This window comes from Calonectris borealis, chromosome 3 (assembly GCF_964195595.1).
Source record: "Calonectris borealis chromosome 3, bCalBor7.hap1.2, whole genome shotgun sequence".
NCBI lineage: Eukaryota > Metazoa > Chordata > Aves > Procellariiformes > Procellariidae > Calonectris > Calonectris borealis.
Window position 1 is genome coordinate 103,710,701 of NC_134314.1, and position 16,616 is coordinate 103,727,316.

General features: G+C 40.2%; 1 protein-coding gene across 14 annotated transcripts in view; it reads left to right on the forward strand.

Moving 5' to 3' along the window:
* Positions 1-16,616, forward strand: part of RPS6KC1 (ribosomal protein S6 kinase C1) — a 90,673-nt gene that overhangs the window by 13,110 nt on the left and 60,947 nt on the right. For 12 of the 14 annotated variants that reach the window (XM_075147055.1, XM_075147057.1, XM_075147063.1 and 9 more), the window contains 4 exons: positions 3,369-3,484; positions 5,532-5,625; positions 10,014-10,073; positions 10,871-11,233. In XM_075147055.1, coding sequence (XP_075003156.1) covers positions 3,369-3,484; positions 5,532-5,625; positions 10,014-10,073; positions 10,871-11,233 — 633 coding nt within the window. Of the gene's footprint in view, positions 1-3,368; positions 3,493-5,531; positions 5,626-9,657; positions 9,726-10,013; positions 10,074-10,870; positions 11,234-16,616 lie in introns of those variants that run through there. The other 2 variants (XM_075147069.1, XM_075147068.1) reach the window with 2 other exon arrangements.

The window sequence follows — 16,616 nt, forward strand, 5'->3', positions numbered from 1 at the left end:
TGCACGTTTTACACCACAGCTTTTGATAATTATAATGTGCAAATGCATGTATTTTTATCTGTTAAATAGAGCTGCTCACATAAAAGCATGAAACTTGTTATGAGTGGGAAAAAGAAATCATTTCACTCTTTCTGCACTTCACTTGAACCTTTTCCATCCATCTTACGGAGAAAACATAATGACCTCAAGCATGGGAATCTAAAATGTCCTAACAGCTCCAGCTGTTAAAGCTTCTCTGAATTGTTATGCAGCAATTATGATTTCTGGGAAGTGATTACTCTCCTTCCCTAATATTCATAAACATAATTTCTTCAGTATTTTCAAACTACTTTTTTTGTTGGACGCTTTAAGTATTCCCATATGTTGGCTATACATGGCATTTTACCAAAATAGTAGTAAATCTGTACTCAGCATTTCTTGTATCTAACAACTGCAGAAATGTACTTTAGTGTAAAAAATACTCTCCCTCTTGACAAAAATAAACCAAAAAACCCCAGATATTGATAACTTGCTAGCAGTGAGTCAGAAAGATGATTCACATTACAAACCCCAGATAAGGATACTTTTTGGATTTGAAAATACCAAATGAAGTAGCATATTTAAGAATTAGGTGTCATGTACAGTTGGAAGTCTTGTGAGAAACTAACTGAAACATGAACACAAACCTTGCTAGGTGTTTTGTTGTTCAGATCTGCTGGAGAAGATGAACTGTGGGTTCTCTCTACAGGAATTTACATTTGGTTTCCGGGTATATAAGAAATTTTGAATGGATCATTGCTGGAGGAATAGCAGAACTGTGATAATGCATTTGTTATATGCTAAGATTGTAGTTGACACTTCCTACAATCCTGTAAAGACATGATACCTATAATGAAATTTCCACGTGTCTGACAGATGTAAAGAATAGTAGAAATAACATTGATTTAGATGCAGGAAGACTTTCTGATAGAAATGTTTGAAGAGTCAGCTGGGTATCTAAGCACCTTTGAACATCTGATGAGAAGGGTGATAATGAAAGTGTTGAGCAATACAAGATTGCTTTAAAATATGAAAAAAGGGAGAGGGGGAAGGAGTTAGGCAGGGTTGGCTGGGAATGATGCCAGCAAGATGCCAGATAGTTTGTGAACAAACCAGTACTGAATTTTGTTCTTCCTTCCCCCAAAGGTCTCTAGTTCTGTAAGTGGTTGACCTGATAGTGTATCATGATGCTGATGAGCTGGAAAATGTGACAGTGACAAATGTTTCAATGGCTCTGTTCAAATATGTTGTGTTTTTTTTTTTTAAGCTCAACTTCCTAAGAAAATAAGGCTTATGTAATTGTGCTGTTAGAAAGTCAAACCTCTTACTCATGTGGCTAATATCAGCTAAATTTGAGAGGGAAGGCGGTTGCAAATGTAATTATATTTCTGCAAAGTCTGTGAAACGGCAGCTGAGTAAGAATAGCGTGCGTGCTGTGGTGCTGCTAAGGGCCAGGCAGGCTCAATTCATACCCGTGAGTTTGCAGGATGATTGGTGAACGTGCACTGGTCAGCCTGGCAGTGCTGGTCCTGACACGTCCTCTCTGGCGCCCAGTGGAAGTATTGAGAAGATGTAGATAAGGAAAATTAGTTTTTGTTTGGTTTGATGACAGAGTAGATTGGGGAGAGAAAGATCCCTGGGAATCTTATAGAATTACTTGCTTGCAAAGTTACCTGTTTCTGGCCTTGTTCGGTGTTTATTTCTTTGCAATTGATTTTCTGTTTCATTATAACAGTTTTCATATTATTTTGTAGATTCATTTAACTCGCCCATGCTGCTGCGCTTTGCTGAGGGAAGTTGTTTTTTCATGATGTCCTATTTTGTGTGGAATGAAGCAAAAGCCCTAATGCACCCCCAGTGCTGCTCTGAAGACATAGGAAGTTTGAGCAGTTTAATAGAGCCTGATTTCAGTGTTGCCACTCAACGTGGTAGCATTGCCTTTGCCTTCTTTCTGCTTGCTTGTTGCTCGCTCTTTTGTGTGGCTGCTAATGTTTGTACAGCTGAAAGGGTAGGGTGAACAAGTCACGGAACCGATCCAGCTGAAAATTAGCCCAACGATGTCTTTCCTTTCCTTTCATGGAAAAATAACCCCCAAAAGCTTTGTTTGTGATCTTGTGAGTATGTGTGTGTCTTTCTAGTTTTATTTTCTTTTTTCTGGTACCACACAGGCAGGAGCTATTTACTTGAAGAATTTCTGGAAAGAATTCTGCTTTGATACTTTCTTCTGGGATTATTTTACTGCTTGCTCTGAGTATAAATGAATTTTGCTTCTGTATTCAATGTTTCTTTTGTCCTCTTCAAAGGTTAATGCCACAGAGCTGTCACAGGTGGTTCTTATTTTTCTGGTCATGCTGTTACAGCAATACTGTTTCTTGAACTTGTCTTCCCAGTCCTTTTTTCCCCTCTGTATAGCTGTTCCAATATCTGTTCTATTCTCCTCCAATTATTACTGTTAACCTCTGCCCTTTTCCTTTTGTAAACTTGTAACTATCTCAACAACAAAGTGATGTTGATATGAAAAGCTAAAATAAGTTGTCTGCAATTGTAAAGAATGTGAATTTAAGGTAGCAATCCAAGGGTTCTTTCTCCTGAGAAGCAAATCTCTCAGGTGAACTGTGGGATTGTTTTTTAAATATGTTTTTTCTAATTGGAATGTCTTGGGTGCTGGGTAGGGAAAAGGGAAGGATCGTATGTTTTGGTAAATGAGCTGCTTCCCAGCTCTGCTTACCTCTTGAATCCAGGAGGAGATGAGACCCTGTCCTCATGAAGCTACTTCAGAGGAAAGCTTCAGTGCCTGGTAGCGGGACTTCACCATCTCCCCTACACTCTGTCTCCTCCATAAATGGCACCTTGGAATTGATGATCTGTTTGGAGGCTTTTAGCAATACTTCGTTTACCATCTGCTCATATTGTGCGTTGTTCTTGAGAATATGTGAAGAACGCTCAGCTCCTTACAGGATTTGGGCCATAATCAAGGCTGACACTGACTGGCATATTGTCAAATTGTGCATGTATCATTTATTGTTAGATAACACTGGACATCCATTAGTGTCTCTTGACTAATCAAGAATGTTGCCTCACATATTCTTACGAGGAGAAGGTGAAGGATTCTTGTCGTAGCTGCCAGCTTTCATCATCCGAGTGGATTGCAGAAGACGGGACTCTAGGGACAATTGAGAATAGGAAGCTTGAAGATTTGCTATGTTCTCCTGAAGCATTGGAATGACTTTCATAGACTCAGGGCATAGTCTCCAGAAGGTTGCTTTTGTCTTGTTTTTTTTTCTTGGTGGTTATTATTGCAGAATAAATGTGTAGTTATTTCTGAAACTGTCAATCTGTGTGTGTTCCAGGGCGATTTGATGAAACTGTGATTGAAGAAAGAAGGCAATGTGCTGAAGATCTGTTGCAGTTTTCTGCTAATATCCCTGCTCTCTATAACAGCAAACAGCTTGAAGAGTTTTTTAAGGTTTGTTAGTATTTGCAGAAGTGTTTGCTTCTTACTGATATGAATAAAATATAGTGCTGATTCTGTTTTACTTTATAAACCATGGAGTGACAGTGAGCTGATCTGGCATGCTTTGTGAAGTGACTGGGAGTTTTCCATTCACTCCAGAAATGTGGCTTTAAAAAAAACCCCAATGCCACACCTCTACAAGGTGGAAAGTTTTACAGGAACTTCAGGTGAAGGGATTTGGAATTTTTGTTTATTGAATGATGAAGAAAACCAGTGATGTTAAATGCAGGTTTTCAGTGGGGAAGTAATAAAAATATTGTCATTGTTTCTATATTTTATGTAGGTGTTTATAGTTTCAAACCAAAGGAGGAAGACTGTCTAGGCTATTTTCTTATGGCCTGTTATGGATTCAGGTCCGTGACAACAAATTTGGCATATAACTAGTCAGATGGGCTGCTTGTACAGTGTTGTGTGAACCACTCTCCAAAATACAGTTTAGGACAATACATTGATCCGGACTTCCTCTTTATTACAACTGGAGCAGTTTGTTTTCAATAGTTCCATCAAGCCTCTTTATTTTCAGTAGCTTAGTCCAACATTCTGCAAACACATAAGCATAAATTTACATGTAAACATGATAGTAACTCCTTGGAATTAAGGAAATGCTCATCTGGCTGAGATGGGCCGTAAGTGTATTGACATGTTAAGTATATTTAAATGTTACGTATGGAAAAGCAAAATTACAGCGAAACTTAAAAGTCTTCACTTGTTTTCATGATGCGGTTATTGCAGAGCCCTTTAAAATACTTGAAATAATTTTCTTTAAGCTTTGGTGGCAACAGTGAGTGGGAGACTGAGTTAAAATATTTTACTTTTCAGTTTATTTGCATTTGCATTTTTTTAGTTCTTTGGAAATACTTCTATGTTTTGGGGTATTTGTTCAGAGCTCTTTTCCCCTCCTTTGCTTAACAAAAGTATTAGTTTTAGGCTTCCAATGGATCTTTTCTGGCTTTGTAAAGCAATGAATAGAACTAGAAAGGTATTAATTTTTATAGGAGCAAGTATGTCTACAAGGGAGGTTATGCAAGTGTAGTAATTTAGGCTTGTTTGTTAGTTGATGTTGTGTCATGTTTTCCTGTAAGAAAGCCTTAGGTTTTTGTCAGTTACCAGCTCAGCCAGCATCCTTTAGTTCTGCTCAGGGGTGGTTATGTTCTTTTTCAGATATTTGTGCAAATAGCCATGGAGAGATAGACTTGGACAATGAAATCTTAGAAACAACCGAAGGGAGTGCAGTGTGTATCTAGGTACTATAGACTCCAGAAAAATGGGCTGGCTAGTGTGAAAATGCTCTGGGCTAGTTCAAGACAGATTAGCAATGCTCGTTTGTAACACTGCCTTGGAAATGGTGCAGTTTCTATTAAAGTTGCATGGAAAGTGTGCACCTAAAATGCGAAGCAGAAACTTGAAAAAAAACATTTAGCTGCTTTCTAGTGCAATTAATTGTTCCTGTTGTTACTTCATTTACCTTTGATTCCTTCCTGGCTTGGGAGGGAATAATGTCCTCCTTATATGCTGGGATGGCCTTATTTTCCCTGTTTGTCCAGTCTCGACTACAGCTGAGCTCCAGATAGTGCGTCATGGGTTGGACATTAGTCTGATGGACAAACGCTCCTGCACGAGGGACCTGCTGAGCTTCGGAACACCATTGAAGGGCACAGGCTGTCTGTATCACAAGAGAGCATGAGCAGCACTGTTCTCTCCCTGTTAAACTCTGGGGTTTGCAGGCAGACCAGCTGCAGCCTGTATGGTTCAGGACTCACCACAGAAGCTGCAGTAGGCTAACTGTTTAGATATCTAGACAGTCTGTGGCAACCAAACATGGCCTAACCAAAAGCCCTTGTTTAATTTTGCAGGCTTATATAGTTTAATTAAATGCATTAACTATAAAGTAAAGGAGCATTCACTGGTTAGGAAATTTAATTTTTACTATCACTGCTACATAATGAGACTTTCCATAGAGCACAGTAGCTAACTAATTCCTTTCCCTCTTTCTTTTCAGGGTGGAGAAGTACATGATGGGTCTGAACTGATTGGTCCTGTTGAGCCTCTGTCCGACTCTCTGACTGACAACCTGTCTGACTGCAGCTCTGAAGGTTTGCTTTTTCTCATGTAACCTTATAACCTATATATCTGTTTTAAAGCAGCACATAAGTGACAAGTGCCGTATTTGTAGCAGCATTGGCATCTAGTTTCTGTTTGCTTGGCGTAACAGAAACGCCAGAATTGGGATTAACAAAAGAGAAGTTAGGCTCAGCAGAGCTCTGTCTGCACTGCTGGAAGTTTGCTTCTAACAGGAAGTTTTCTGGGAGTTTGTCTAGTCCATTCTAGAAGTCCTACTGCTTTATTGCTCAAAAAGAACTGCTTTTGGTGCTAACTGAACAGAACCCTCTGGTTTAAATGTACATAATCCTGCCTGCTTCCAAAAGGTTAGGCAAACAGTGTGGTAGTGTTCACTACTAATCATGACCCAAGTCCCAAGCTCTAAAAATTTGCAGAGAACTTCAAAATCATTTTGAGGTTGATCAATAAGTACAAAGACGACTGTCTGAATTTGCCTGAAAGCATGAAAAATAGGTCTAAGATTTTTCAGAGGGTTCTCATTCAGCTGTTCATGCTTTGGGTGTCACCATGCTTGCAGTGCTTAGTAAAATCCAGAAGAGAGTTGGTATCGTGTTTTAGAAGTTTAACTATGTCTTCTGGATTGAGCATATGGGAGCGGTGAATATTAAAGCCTACTGCAGGGCTCTGGGAGCAAGTTGTTTAAGTCTCTTAAGAAAAAATGCTGGCAGTTTTTGTTTCCTGAAAAGAACTCCCTATTCTTGAAAGTCTGAGAGGTCGTGTGTTAGAGCCAGTGTGGACTATGTTTAATTGAAAACTGGAAATCCCTTCCTTAACTTGCTAATGTTTTCTGGTTGTGCTATGCCAATGGAGAGTGTGTCCCTTTTCCTATGATTACACTGTGCTAAGGAAATGCAAAGATGTACATGTTGGCTTGGATACCATGTGTAGAGTAATTTTAGTGGCACTTCACTTGCAATAAATAATAGTATAGCTATAAGGTAGGGTCAGTCAGCCCAAATAAATACTGTGCTAGGGCTTCTTGCTTGCCTCTGGAGGCTGAGCTAGCTTAAGCATCTCTGTGTCTAATCATCTGCCAAGTACCATGCAATCTTTTAGATATTTATGTATTTCTGAGTTATGCTTGGATCCTTGTGACTTTTAAGAAATTCTTTTCCAACCCTTCACATTTTCCTTTGGAACTGTTTTACACGCATGTATAAATACACATTATTATACAAACACTTATTAAGCTTATTTGGGAGGGTTTTTTTTCTTAACCACTTAATTCCCTCTGGTCTTTCTGGCGTAGAACTTGCTTTGAACTCTGCTTGAATAACAAGAACTGCTTGTGTTTTCTAATAGTGGTTGGTTTGTTTATTTATCTATTTTTTGCTTGAGGTTGTATGACTTGCCACTGGGATCTCTCTCTGTCAATAACTTTGTGCTTAGTTATATAATACATTCTACACGGGCAGTGAATTTTGCATTTTATTTTGTAGTATCTTCTATGATGTTAATGAACTAATGCCCCCACAATATTTCGTTCTGTGAAGGGAAAGGTATAGAGCTGTTTATCATAACTACCCTCTGTAATTAAATACCGGTAACTAATTTTAAAGGGGCACTATTTCTGTGAAATTTAACATTCCAGTTTCTGACAATGCACTCACTTTACACTGGGCCTTATAAAAGAAAAAATGCTTCTAAAAATGCTTAATGTGAATGTTTCTATTCTTTATTCACAAGGGCCTCATCTTTAGAAGAAGAAAAACACTTCTTTTATGTGAGATAAAATATTGAAAAGAAAAAAATGCTGTAAAGTAGAAAAATTCTTTGATACTCTTCTTCTGAATTGGCTGGAGTGCTTTTAGAGGATACTTGCAACAACTAAGAGCGCAGGATTTCCAGATGCCGAATGTGACTTTTGTGGAGTTATCTTTTCTAAAAACCTATGTGTCTTCCAGCTCTTATTTTCTTATGTTTGAAACCAAATTTTGCACGGGGAGGAGACTAGGGAGAGAAGGAAACATCTGTCTTTAAGGCCTGTAGATGGCAGTGGCAATACTCAGCTCTGAGTCCTCTCCCTGCCTCTCCTCAGGGCATCCTGCCTGCATCTAATTTTTCCCAGTCTGATTATCGTAGTTAACTGTGACTAGTTCACTGTGTTAGTTTTTGTGAACATTCAAGGGCCTCCACGTGGGCACTGCTCCTTCAAGCTGTTGTACTGAGCAGTATCAAACCCGTTCCTTAACAGGTGCTGGTGTTTGCTTATAAGGGTGGGTTGTGTTTTCTCACTTTTAACTGTTCTTTTCAGACAAAGTTCACTCTGCAGAAGGCGTGCACATTAATGGTAGAAGATGCAAATTGATGGTAGTAGAAATGTTTTTGTACCAAAATAAGCGATAAGTATCTTGCTTGTAAAAGCAGTTTGGCAGTTTATGCTTTCACAGAAACCTGCTTTTCAAGAGGCCAGGTTACCCAGGCTTTCCACCAATTTTTGGAAAATGCGTTTACTCCTCATATACCTGGTGAAGTTGCACAAAGCAGAGAGAAGTACAGGAATTTATGTTCAATTTCAGCATTGTTATACTCATGTAATACTCCTGACAAACAGTCACTCTGTTTTCCTCTCTGGGTACATGGGGTAATGTTCATATGCCCAACTTCCTCTCCAAAAGTCTTTCTATAACAATCACCAAATTCTTTAGAGAAATTCACCGGGAAGCTCTTTTTTTTTTTTTTTTCATTCTCCCCCCCCCCCCCATTTTACCATGTTCACATTATCTTCCCAGAAATAAGCATATGCAGTTCAGACTCTTCCTACCCCTACGGCTGGAAGCCCCATGACTGTGGTTGTGTGGTGCCAGACCTGGGCTCTAAACCTGCCCTTAAGCAAAGTTTATTAGCTCAGGCTCTGTGCCATGCTAGCTGTGTTCATACAGCTTCTGGTCAAGTTGGCTGCAAGAGGAGAGCAAACATGGTTTTGTTTGGACTGTAGGAACTTGGGTCTGTCTGAAATCTGCTGTGTGGATGGGCTCTAATTCATCTAGTGTGGGTGGCCAGCGCACCCTTCCCACAAGCCCCCAACTTTTCCGTTCATTATATGCAGCCTTTGTCCGTCAGTCAGCTCTGCTTCCAGCTATCCATTCCCTAGCTAGGAATTTCTCTTCACTGAACAAAGTAACTTGACTCCTCTAAATGTTGTTTCATAAATTCTCAGTCCTCTGCACCCAAATTTGACATTGCTGTCCCTAGATTGGGCAGGTTAGGGGCCCATACACTAATTAGTGCATTTTCTGTCTTCCTCCAACTGTTCTGTTGTGAAGTTGCCTTCTTTCTTGCAGGACTTGGGGCTACACAGGCAGTTTTCTTCTCTGCGTGGACACTTTGCTTTATGTCCCTCCCCTGAAAAGATCAGGAGCATTGTCTTCTGTGCACCCTGTCCCCTTCTCTCAAGTAGCCCTGTGTCACTAAATATCACTGTTCCTTGCTTTTCAGACAAAGAGTGGCTGGTAATCTGTTCTCCCTCCTGTCTTTTTCCCCTAACTCACATTAAAGGAACTGCTAGCTTTTAGAAAAGCAGTAGTTCTACAGTGCATTCTTACTCCTCTTTGATAAATTGTAAACTTCCTCTAACTCTAGAGTTGCAAAATCGAAAAGAAAGTTTGAGTTAGTTGCCTTTGAGTCAGCTCCTTGCTACTGCCACATACTTTTTGCAGGTAAGTCGAACCACTTTACCTGATAATGTGGATAAACTCTTGACTCTGTTGATAATACAAAAGAAAACAGACACCAGGTTTTAGCTCAGAATTTACTTTCTCTGTGTGTTCAAACAGCTAAATGTCTTGACCTTGTTGCCTGTTTTATTGCCTCAGTGGGTACATGTGCCAAGGTGATAAAACAAACTGCTACTCGATATCCAGGTGACACTGCCAAATTTGTGGCTTGCTCCATATGTCTCATGCAGGTTACTATTCTGGAATGACATTTTTGAGACTGAAAGCTGGCTTTTTTTTTTCTTCTTGGTGTGTAGGTCCCAGCTTTGAAGGCTCTCCTGTTTTAAGTCTCCTTAGCTGTAAATCATCAGAGCAGTGAGAGATAGGGGTTAAAGTGCTGCTGCTATTGAAATTAGGTGAGTTGGAGTGCTGAGGTTTGAATTAGGCCCTCCTAAGCAAGCACCCGTGTTTTGTTTTTTAACTTCAGAGGCAATGAGAAATGGCAAATCTAATACCACTGTCACAATTTTAGTGGTGTATTACCAATTGGATATCTCTATTGGATAGCTGGTCAAAGAGCAGTTTCATATTATGTACTTTTACCTGTAGTAGGGTCATGCCCTTTCATTTTGATGGCAAGTGAACGTCTAATATGTTGTACAAAAGGATGTCAGAAACATTTTTGTCATTCTTGTCCTTTTCAGTTCGAAAGGATTTAAGTGGGCTTGATGATGTGACACTTACGAGCCAATCAGAATGCGGAGGTGAGATCTAGAAGTTGTTTCCATTACGTTTGTGGAATTTAAATTATTAGAAAGTCGTAATTATGAGTGAACATTTTTGTGGATGATAATCCTTACACAATGAAATGGTGTACGTGTGAAATATCTTTGTTGCCATTTATTTCCAGATAACACTGCTAAGTTGCTGTGGTTTAGTTATTGAAGGTCAGCTTGTAGTAAGCTGTATGCTTTTAGCTTATCGGAAATGCAAAATAAAATGTGTTAGCTCAAATTTCAGTGAAAGAGTTGTAAGCTACTTCATTTTACCGTGTGTTAGCAATGAAAGAAGAGTATGCATGGTGGATGTGAGTTAGAGTGCTGCATGATGCATAAGCTGACAGTAACTGTTAATTCAAACTCCTAACTTACTGTTTTTGGGATACTTCATCTTACTGATTTAAAACAGCATGTTGGTATTTCTTGCAGCAGTAATCTGACTCCTGCTGATTGACTTTTCTAATAGCATTCACACAGAGTAATCTTCCTGGAGTCCAATGGTGTGCAGGCTTTGAAAGTTTAAGTTGGCGTTAGATATTGGTCTCTTCATTCCCAGTATTAAAATGAAGACCACTTGCTCTGCAGAGTTTATAGCTAACTTTAAAAAACATGTTTCTATAAATAATAAGCTTTACCTGCAGGGAATTTCTGTGCAAAAAGTCTCAGGAAGCTGCATAAGCGAGAAGAAAGCTAAAATCCTTGGATAAGAGAAAGAATTTTGGAGGTTCCGAAGGTATGTGAGAAATCTAGAGTAATGGATGTCTTTCTGACTGTGCTTTCAGGCTTCTCTAGTGACAGCGACCTGATCTCTCTGACAGTCGATGTAGACTCTCTTGCTGAGTTAGATGATGGAATGGCATCCAACCAAAGTTCTCCCAGTAGAGCTGTTGGCCTTTGCGTTACGTCTGAACCCCCAGTACAAAGCACACTGGCACCTGAGCAGGAGTGGAGCAAACCCGAAGGAGAGAGGGAAAGCCATGGTCTCTTTACTGGAAGCTTAAAACCCAAGCCTGGCAAACAAGATTACTTGGAGAAAGCAGGCGAGTTGATAAAACTGGCCTTGAAGAAGGAGGAGGAAGAAGATTATGAAACTGCCTTCAGCTTTTATAGAAAGGGGGTTGATCTGCTTCTGGAAGGTGTTCAAGGTATGGATCTTCCCACTGTTTGCCTTACCTTTGGTTATGGGTATTTGTTTATGGCGTTTCCTTAGTTAACATCAGCTTACTGTGTTGCAAAGAGGTGATACGAAATGCAGAATGACTTGTGCCTGGCTTTCATGTGCTTGAAGCTGCTATGCATATGAGAGAGAGAGAAATCTTTCTCTCTAAGACTGAATGATAGTTTAGGGTCTCATCTTCCAAGTGCCAAATATCTCCTCTTAAAATTGCGGCACAACCTCTGACTTGCAGGTAAGTAGCGAAGTGCTCCACTTTTGCCTCTCTCCTTTTTATTACCTAGGCATTAATTAATATGTGGCACTTGCAGCACTGTTGAAACATTATTTAATTTACATGGTTAAGTGAGGATTAATTATCCCTATTTTACGCATGGGGAGAGGCAGACTCAGGTTAACTTCCCAGTCACAACAGGATTAGAACTATTCTTGGCTCACAGCCTCTTGCTTCTTCCACTAAACTGTTCTCCTTTTCTAGCTAAAGGATGCATACAAACTTACATGCCTGCACTGCTGGAGGAGAACAGTGGTTTTTTTGTTTTTTTTTTTTTTTCCAAAAAACTTTGGTGTGTCAATATACGTCTGCAAAAGCTGTTGTTAACTGACCAGATGCAACTACGTGCGAATTTCTGTGGAGTCTCCTTGCACCTTGTCAGTCAGGGAACAATTTTTTCCCCTTCCATCTCTAGTTCTTGAGAATCTAGAGTGATAACCTCATGTATTTGCATTTTGTCCAATAACAGCTTAAAACTGTAAAGCACAGGAAGAGATTTGTTCTTTCCTGGAGTGAATTCGGGGTCTTGTGTTTCTGTCCCACACAGGTCAAATGAGTAAGATTAGAATTGTGGCTTTGTTTGACAGTATACAGCACAGATGCATTATGCTGCTCCAGAGCTGAACTTAAATGCTAATGTACCAGAGCACATACAAACAGAAGCCTTTGCTGCATCTCAGTAGGATGCACAGAAGTGGTCCAGACCCTCTGAACAGTTCTAGGAATGAAAGTTACCTGCTGAGCTGCTTTACTGGGGCCTGGCAAAAAATAATGGATAGGTTACTGATGAAAACCGGAAGTGTGGGCCAAGATGTGTGCGTAGCCTTTGCTTAAAGTCTCTTTTTGCTTTTTGGCAAAAGTAAATCTACCCCTTTCTTTTCAAGTTCCAGTGATGTCAGTAGGGTTACTGCTTTGCTGCTTGTTGTGGCTTTTCAATAGCATCCTATCTTTCCTTGCCCATGTTACCAAAATGCTTTTCATGCTTGATATTGAATGTGCTGACAATCCTGTTGGAGAGCCCAGCTATTCTTTCTTTACCAATACACTTCCTTATAGATCTGTGTGCCATTCAGTTATGGTCTTCTGAAGAATATCCTGTTTTGTCATAACCACTTCTGTCTTCTCGCCGTGATGCAAGGCTGCCATGATGATGTTTCAAACTGACAGTTTGCGTTTCAGCTTCAAAAAGCTTTCTTTATTAAACAGTTGCAACAGTGGCAATGCAGTTCGGGCATAACACAAGTCAGGCTATCGCACAGCAGTTGAGCTTTGGTAACTGTGCATGTGTACTTGACTTGTGGCAGTGATTAAACATGTTGGCTTTGAATCCATGGTAATCCTTATGGTAATATGTTTACCTTTAAGTTGTGAAAGGACATTCTTGCATGTGTTGTAGGTGACTTGCTCAACTGATGTGTAATAACGCGTTAAATTAGAGTGGGTTGAGCTTTTTACTTACATTTGCTAACATTTCCTCTAAGGTCTTTTGCTTCTTTGCTGTTGACTAGCTACTCATCCAGCTACCTCAGACAACTGCTAATCCTTTTCTCTCGCCCACTGGTATCCATGCTTTTCAGGCTAGGAAAAAATTCAGGGAATCTTAGAAAATGTGATATTCTGCCCTGTTTTCCTGATGCCACTCAGATAGTACAGTGGGAGTTATTAATACATTTATAGTGGTGGTACCTCTGTGTGTGTGTGGGGTAGAGGTGTTCTTGATGGATGAAGAGATGTGTAGCCAGCCGCTGCAACTTTTTTTGTGCAGTCCCTGACATTGCATCTGTACAGCACAGGGAAGGGAATAACAGGAGTGAGTTGCCTTTTAACTGGCATCTTATCCCTTGGGAACATAAATGTACACAGGCTCGTTCTTAGCAGTCAGCTGCTCTTTCTTCTTTCTCTGTGTTACCCTGCATGGCTGTGGAGGTGGAAAGGAAATGAATGTTCATCCTCTGCTGGGCACTTACACTAGATTTGGCTAGATCCAGCTCATCTTGTGTCCTTTCACTTTGGAGCCTCTGCAAGCTGGCAAGGAGACACTGATGTTCTTCTCTATAATGATAGGCCCGATTCAAACGCCTTCCTAAAAATATATGCCTTCTCAGGATCTATGAGGACAGTAAAAAAAACCCCCCAAAACCAAACCCAGCAAAAAACCACAAATAACTATCTGTATCATGCTTTTTAATCTAGCTACGTTGAGGTGATATGTTTAGTGTTGATACGTGAATATTCACTGTATGTTGCATAAAAAAAACCAACCTTAACTTAATCACTTCAGCTATTTAAACACCCCTGGTTATGTATTTCACATGGATACATGCTCCTTTCAAAGATAAGGATGGTGCCATTGCTACAAAATGCCTATGATCATCTGCCATTGATTATTTTTAGACTATTTTGTGTAGATTACGCTTTGTAATATCTGAAAGTGAAACACAGCATTCATATATGCTTACACACACATTAAAGTGACATTGCCTTCCAGTGTACAGCCATTACAGAATGTGTGGCCTCTCTTTAGAATGGACTGGAAGTGGCTTTTGCATGTTAAATGGTAATACATATTTTTGCCACGTGGTGGCACCAAGGAAATAGAAATTGACCCCTAAGAATTGCAATCAGGAAATGTAACTAGCGTACCAGGGAGAAAAAAGACACATCATCCACCCTCTGTGTTGGAAACTTCTCTCAGAATTACCTCGGAAATTTAGTGCCTCTATAAGTTGGTTAGATGTAGCTGAAAAATAAGGGTGTTTCTGTTGCCAGATGCTCCTTTAGACTCGGTACAAGAAGATCTACTTACTTCTTAAGGCTGCCCCATCAAAATCGTGTACGAGTAAATTTATTACTGCAAGTTTATAGACTTGTGTTGTTTAATTTGAAGTAGCTGGCTTCCATAAAGGCAGTGGGAGCACACTTGAGTCTGTTACTTTCCTGACAACCTTCCAGCTCTCTGAGCTGATGGCATTAATGCTAGGTGAGGCAGGTGTTGTATATGCTTACACGAAAGAAATGTACATCTTGACTTCATTTTCAGCTGTGTGTGCATGCTCTCACAAGTATAGTGGTGTTAATTACACTGTGCAAGGTGCATATGTATTTTCCTCTGCTAGTCTCTTGCAGAGTTTTAGTACTAACTCTTTTAATGTCCTATTCACAGTCCTGCCAAAAGGCCTGATCTGCATGTCACTTGGGGAATGAACGCTGTCTGTGCTCCGAGAGGCTGGTGTATACCTTGGAGTCTGGGCATCTGCTCTTTATACATCTTGGGCCTCGTTCTGCTCCGTACATGCATTTAATATTAAACACGTTTGTCAGTGGGAAGGAGGAGAATGCATTGGCCTGGCCTCAGAGCCCTTGGACTACCCATTGAGCTACCTGTACCTCTTGTACCTTCCCACTTCATTTATACCAGAGCTCCCTCGCGTGTGGTGAGAGGGAATGGCTGCCATCATTTCCTTTTTCCTCTGAAAACGTATTGATTCTGCTGCCCCTCATGCGTTTTCTGAGTATTGTTGTGTACAGTATTTTGGAGCTTTTGGAAAGCAGATCTGTAAGGGTTGTATAGGATGGTTAAACAATTCTCCAGAAGCTGAAACCTTCTGGAATTCAAATCTTCTGCCTTTTTAAGCATACTAGAGGACAAGTATATTAATTGATAGAAACTTTGGCTCACAAGTATAGCTGTTCCTTTGTTTTGTTAGCATGTCAGAGCACTTTGAGGTCAATGCATCACTTCAGGCCCAGTGGTGGAAAAAATGCACTAATCGATAGCAAGCCACCAACCTTTAGGCTGGAAGTTAACTGTGTTTTATCCGAAGTAGTGCTTTCCCTGACTTTGGTGTAGGATGTAGTTTATGTTAGGAAAAAATAGATCAGGAGGCTAACATTATGGAAAGAGTTTTTTGTAATAAAGGAGGGAGTCCTATCTGTATAAACTGCTCCCCTTTTTCCAACTCCAACTGTTCTCATGTTATATCCAGTATGGATCTGGGCAGTCTGAGCTGTGTGATAAACACAGAGTTAACACTTGCTTATTGCTGGGTTTCAGTAACTTCAGGCACATGGTGAAGCAAGAACATTTCACAATATGGTCAGTCTAATTCATGTAGAAAAGTACAGGATCTGTTCCATGTGGTTTAGAAAGCAAATGTGTTCCTTGCTGGTCTGTTACATACAAGGCTCCATGTTACACATTAGCATCTGAAGGGAGATGATCCATTTACTCTGTCAGAGATTTGGGGTGTTTGTTTTCACATGTGTAGCAGCTGTGGCTGGGCATAATGAATATTTATTTGTTTTAGGGGGCTGGTTCAGCTAGGCAGCATGGACCTTGTTGCATGAAGTATGTGGTGCCTCTTAAGCCAGCTTAGCAGCCGCAAGCTGTTTTCTAGGTATCTGTATTTTGCATTAGGTATCTACAACTTCTAGATAAGCTGCTGGTGTCTTTGAAAGCAGGCTGTGAATGTCAGTTTTGCACTGCTCTGTGCTATTTTAATGTTTATCCAGTAAACAGAGCTGGAACAAAAATTACACAAATTACTGGAACCTTGCTAAAACGACTTTGACTTTTAACCCAGAAATGCATATACAATGAAATGCTGGGAATACTTTGGACAACTAGATGGTATTTTTTGATAAACTGAAAACAAACCAACTTGTGTCTAATTACTGGGATTATGATGGGCTATGATTTGAACTTGTGATGGAGCCAGGGATGCAAACAGGAGCATGCTTGACAGAATGCCAAGAAGACACTGCTTTATGAAAAGGGGAAGAGGAGCCATGGCTGTTCCACGAGTGCGCTTCTGGCTTCCAGAGTGAAAAGCACCTTTGCTTGTTTGTTGAATGGCACTTATGAAGACAACTTCTGTTACAAAACAGCAGCTATTTTAAATTCCTTTCACTTGTTAAGTCCTCTGAGTAGTGTTTCTCATTGAGAGTAACAATCTCTTAGGCGGTTTCTGAGCTACCCAGCAGCTGTGCCTGACTGGAGCAACATCTTTGAGGAAACAACAGACCTGTTTTCTGAGAAGATGCATTGGGGTGTGAGCTGATGTCTGCAGGGAAACCTTAG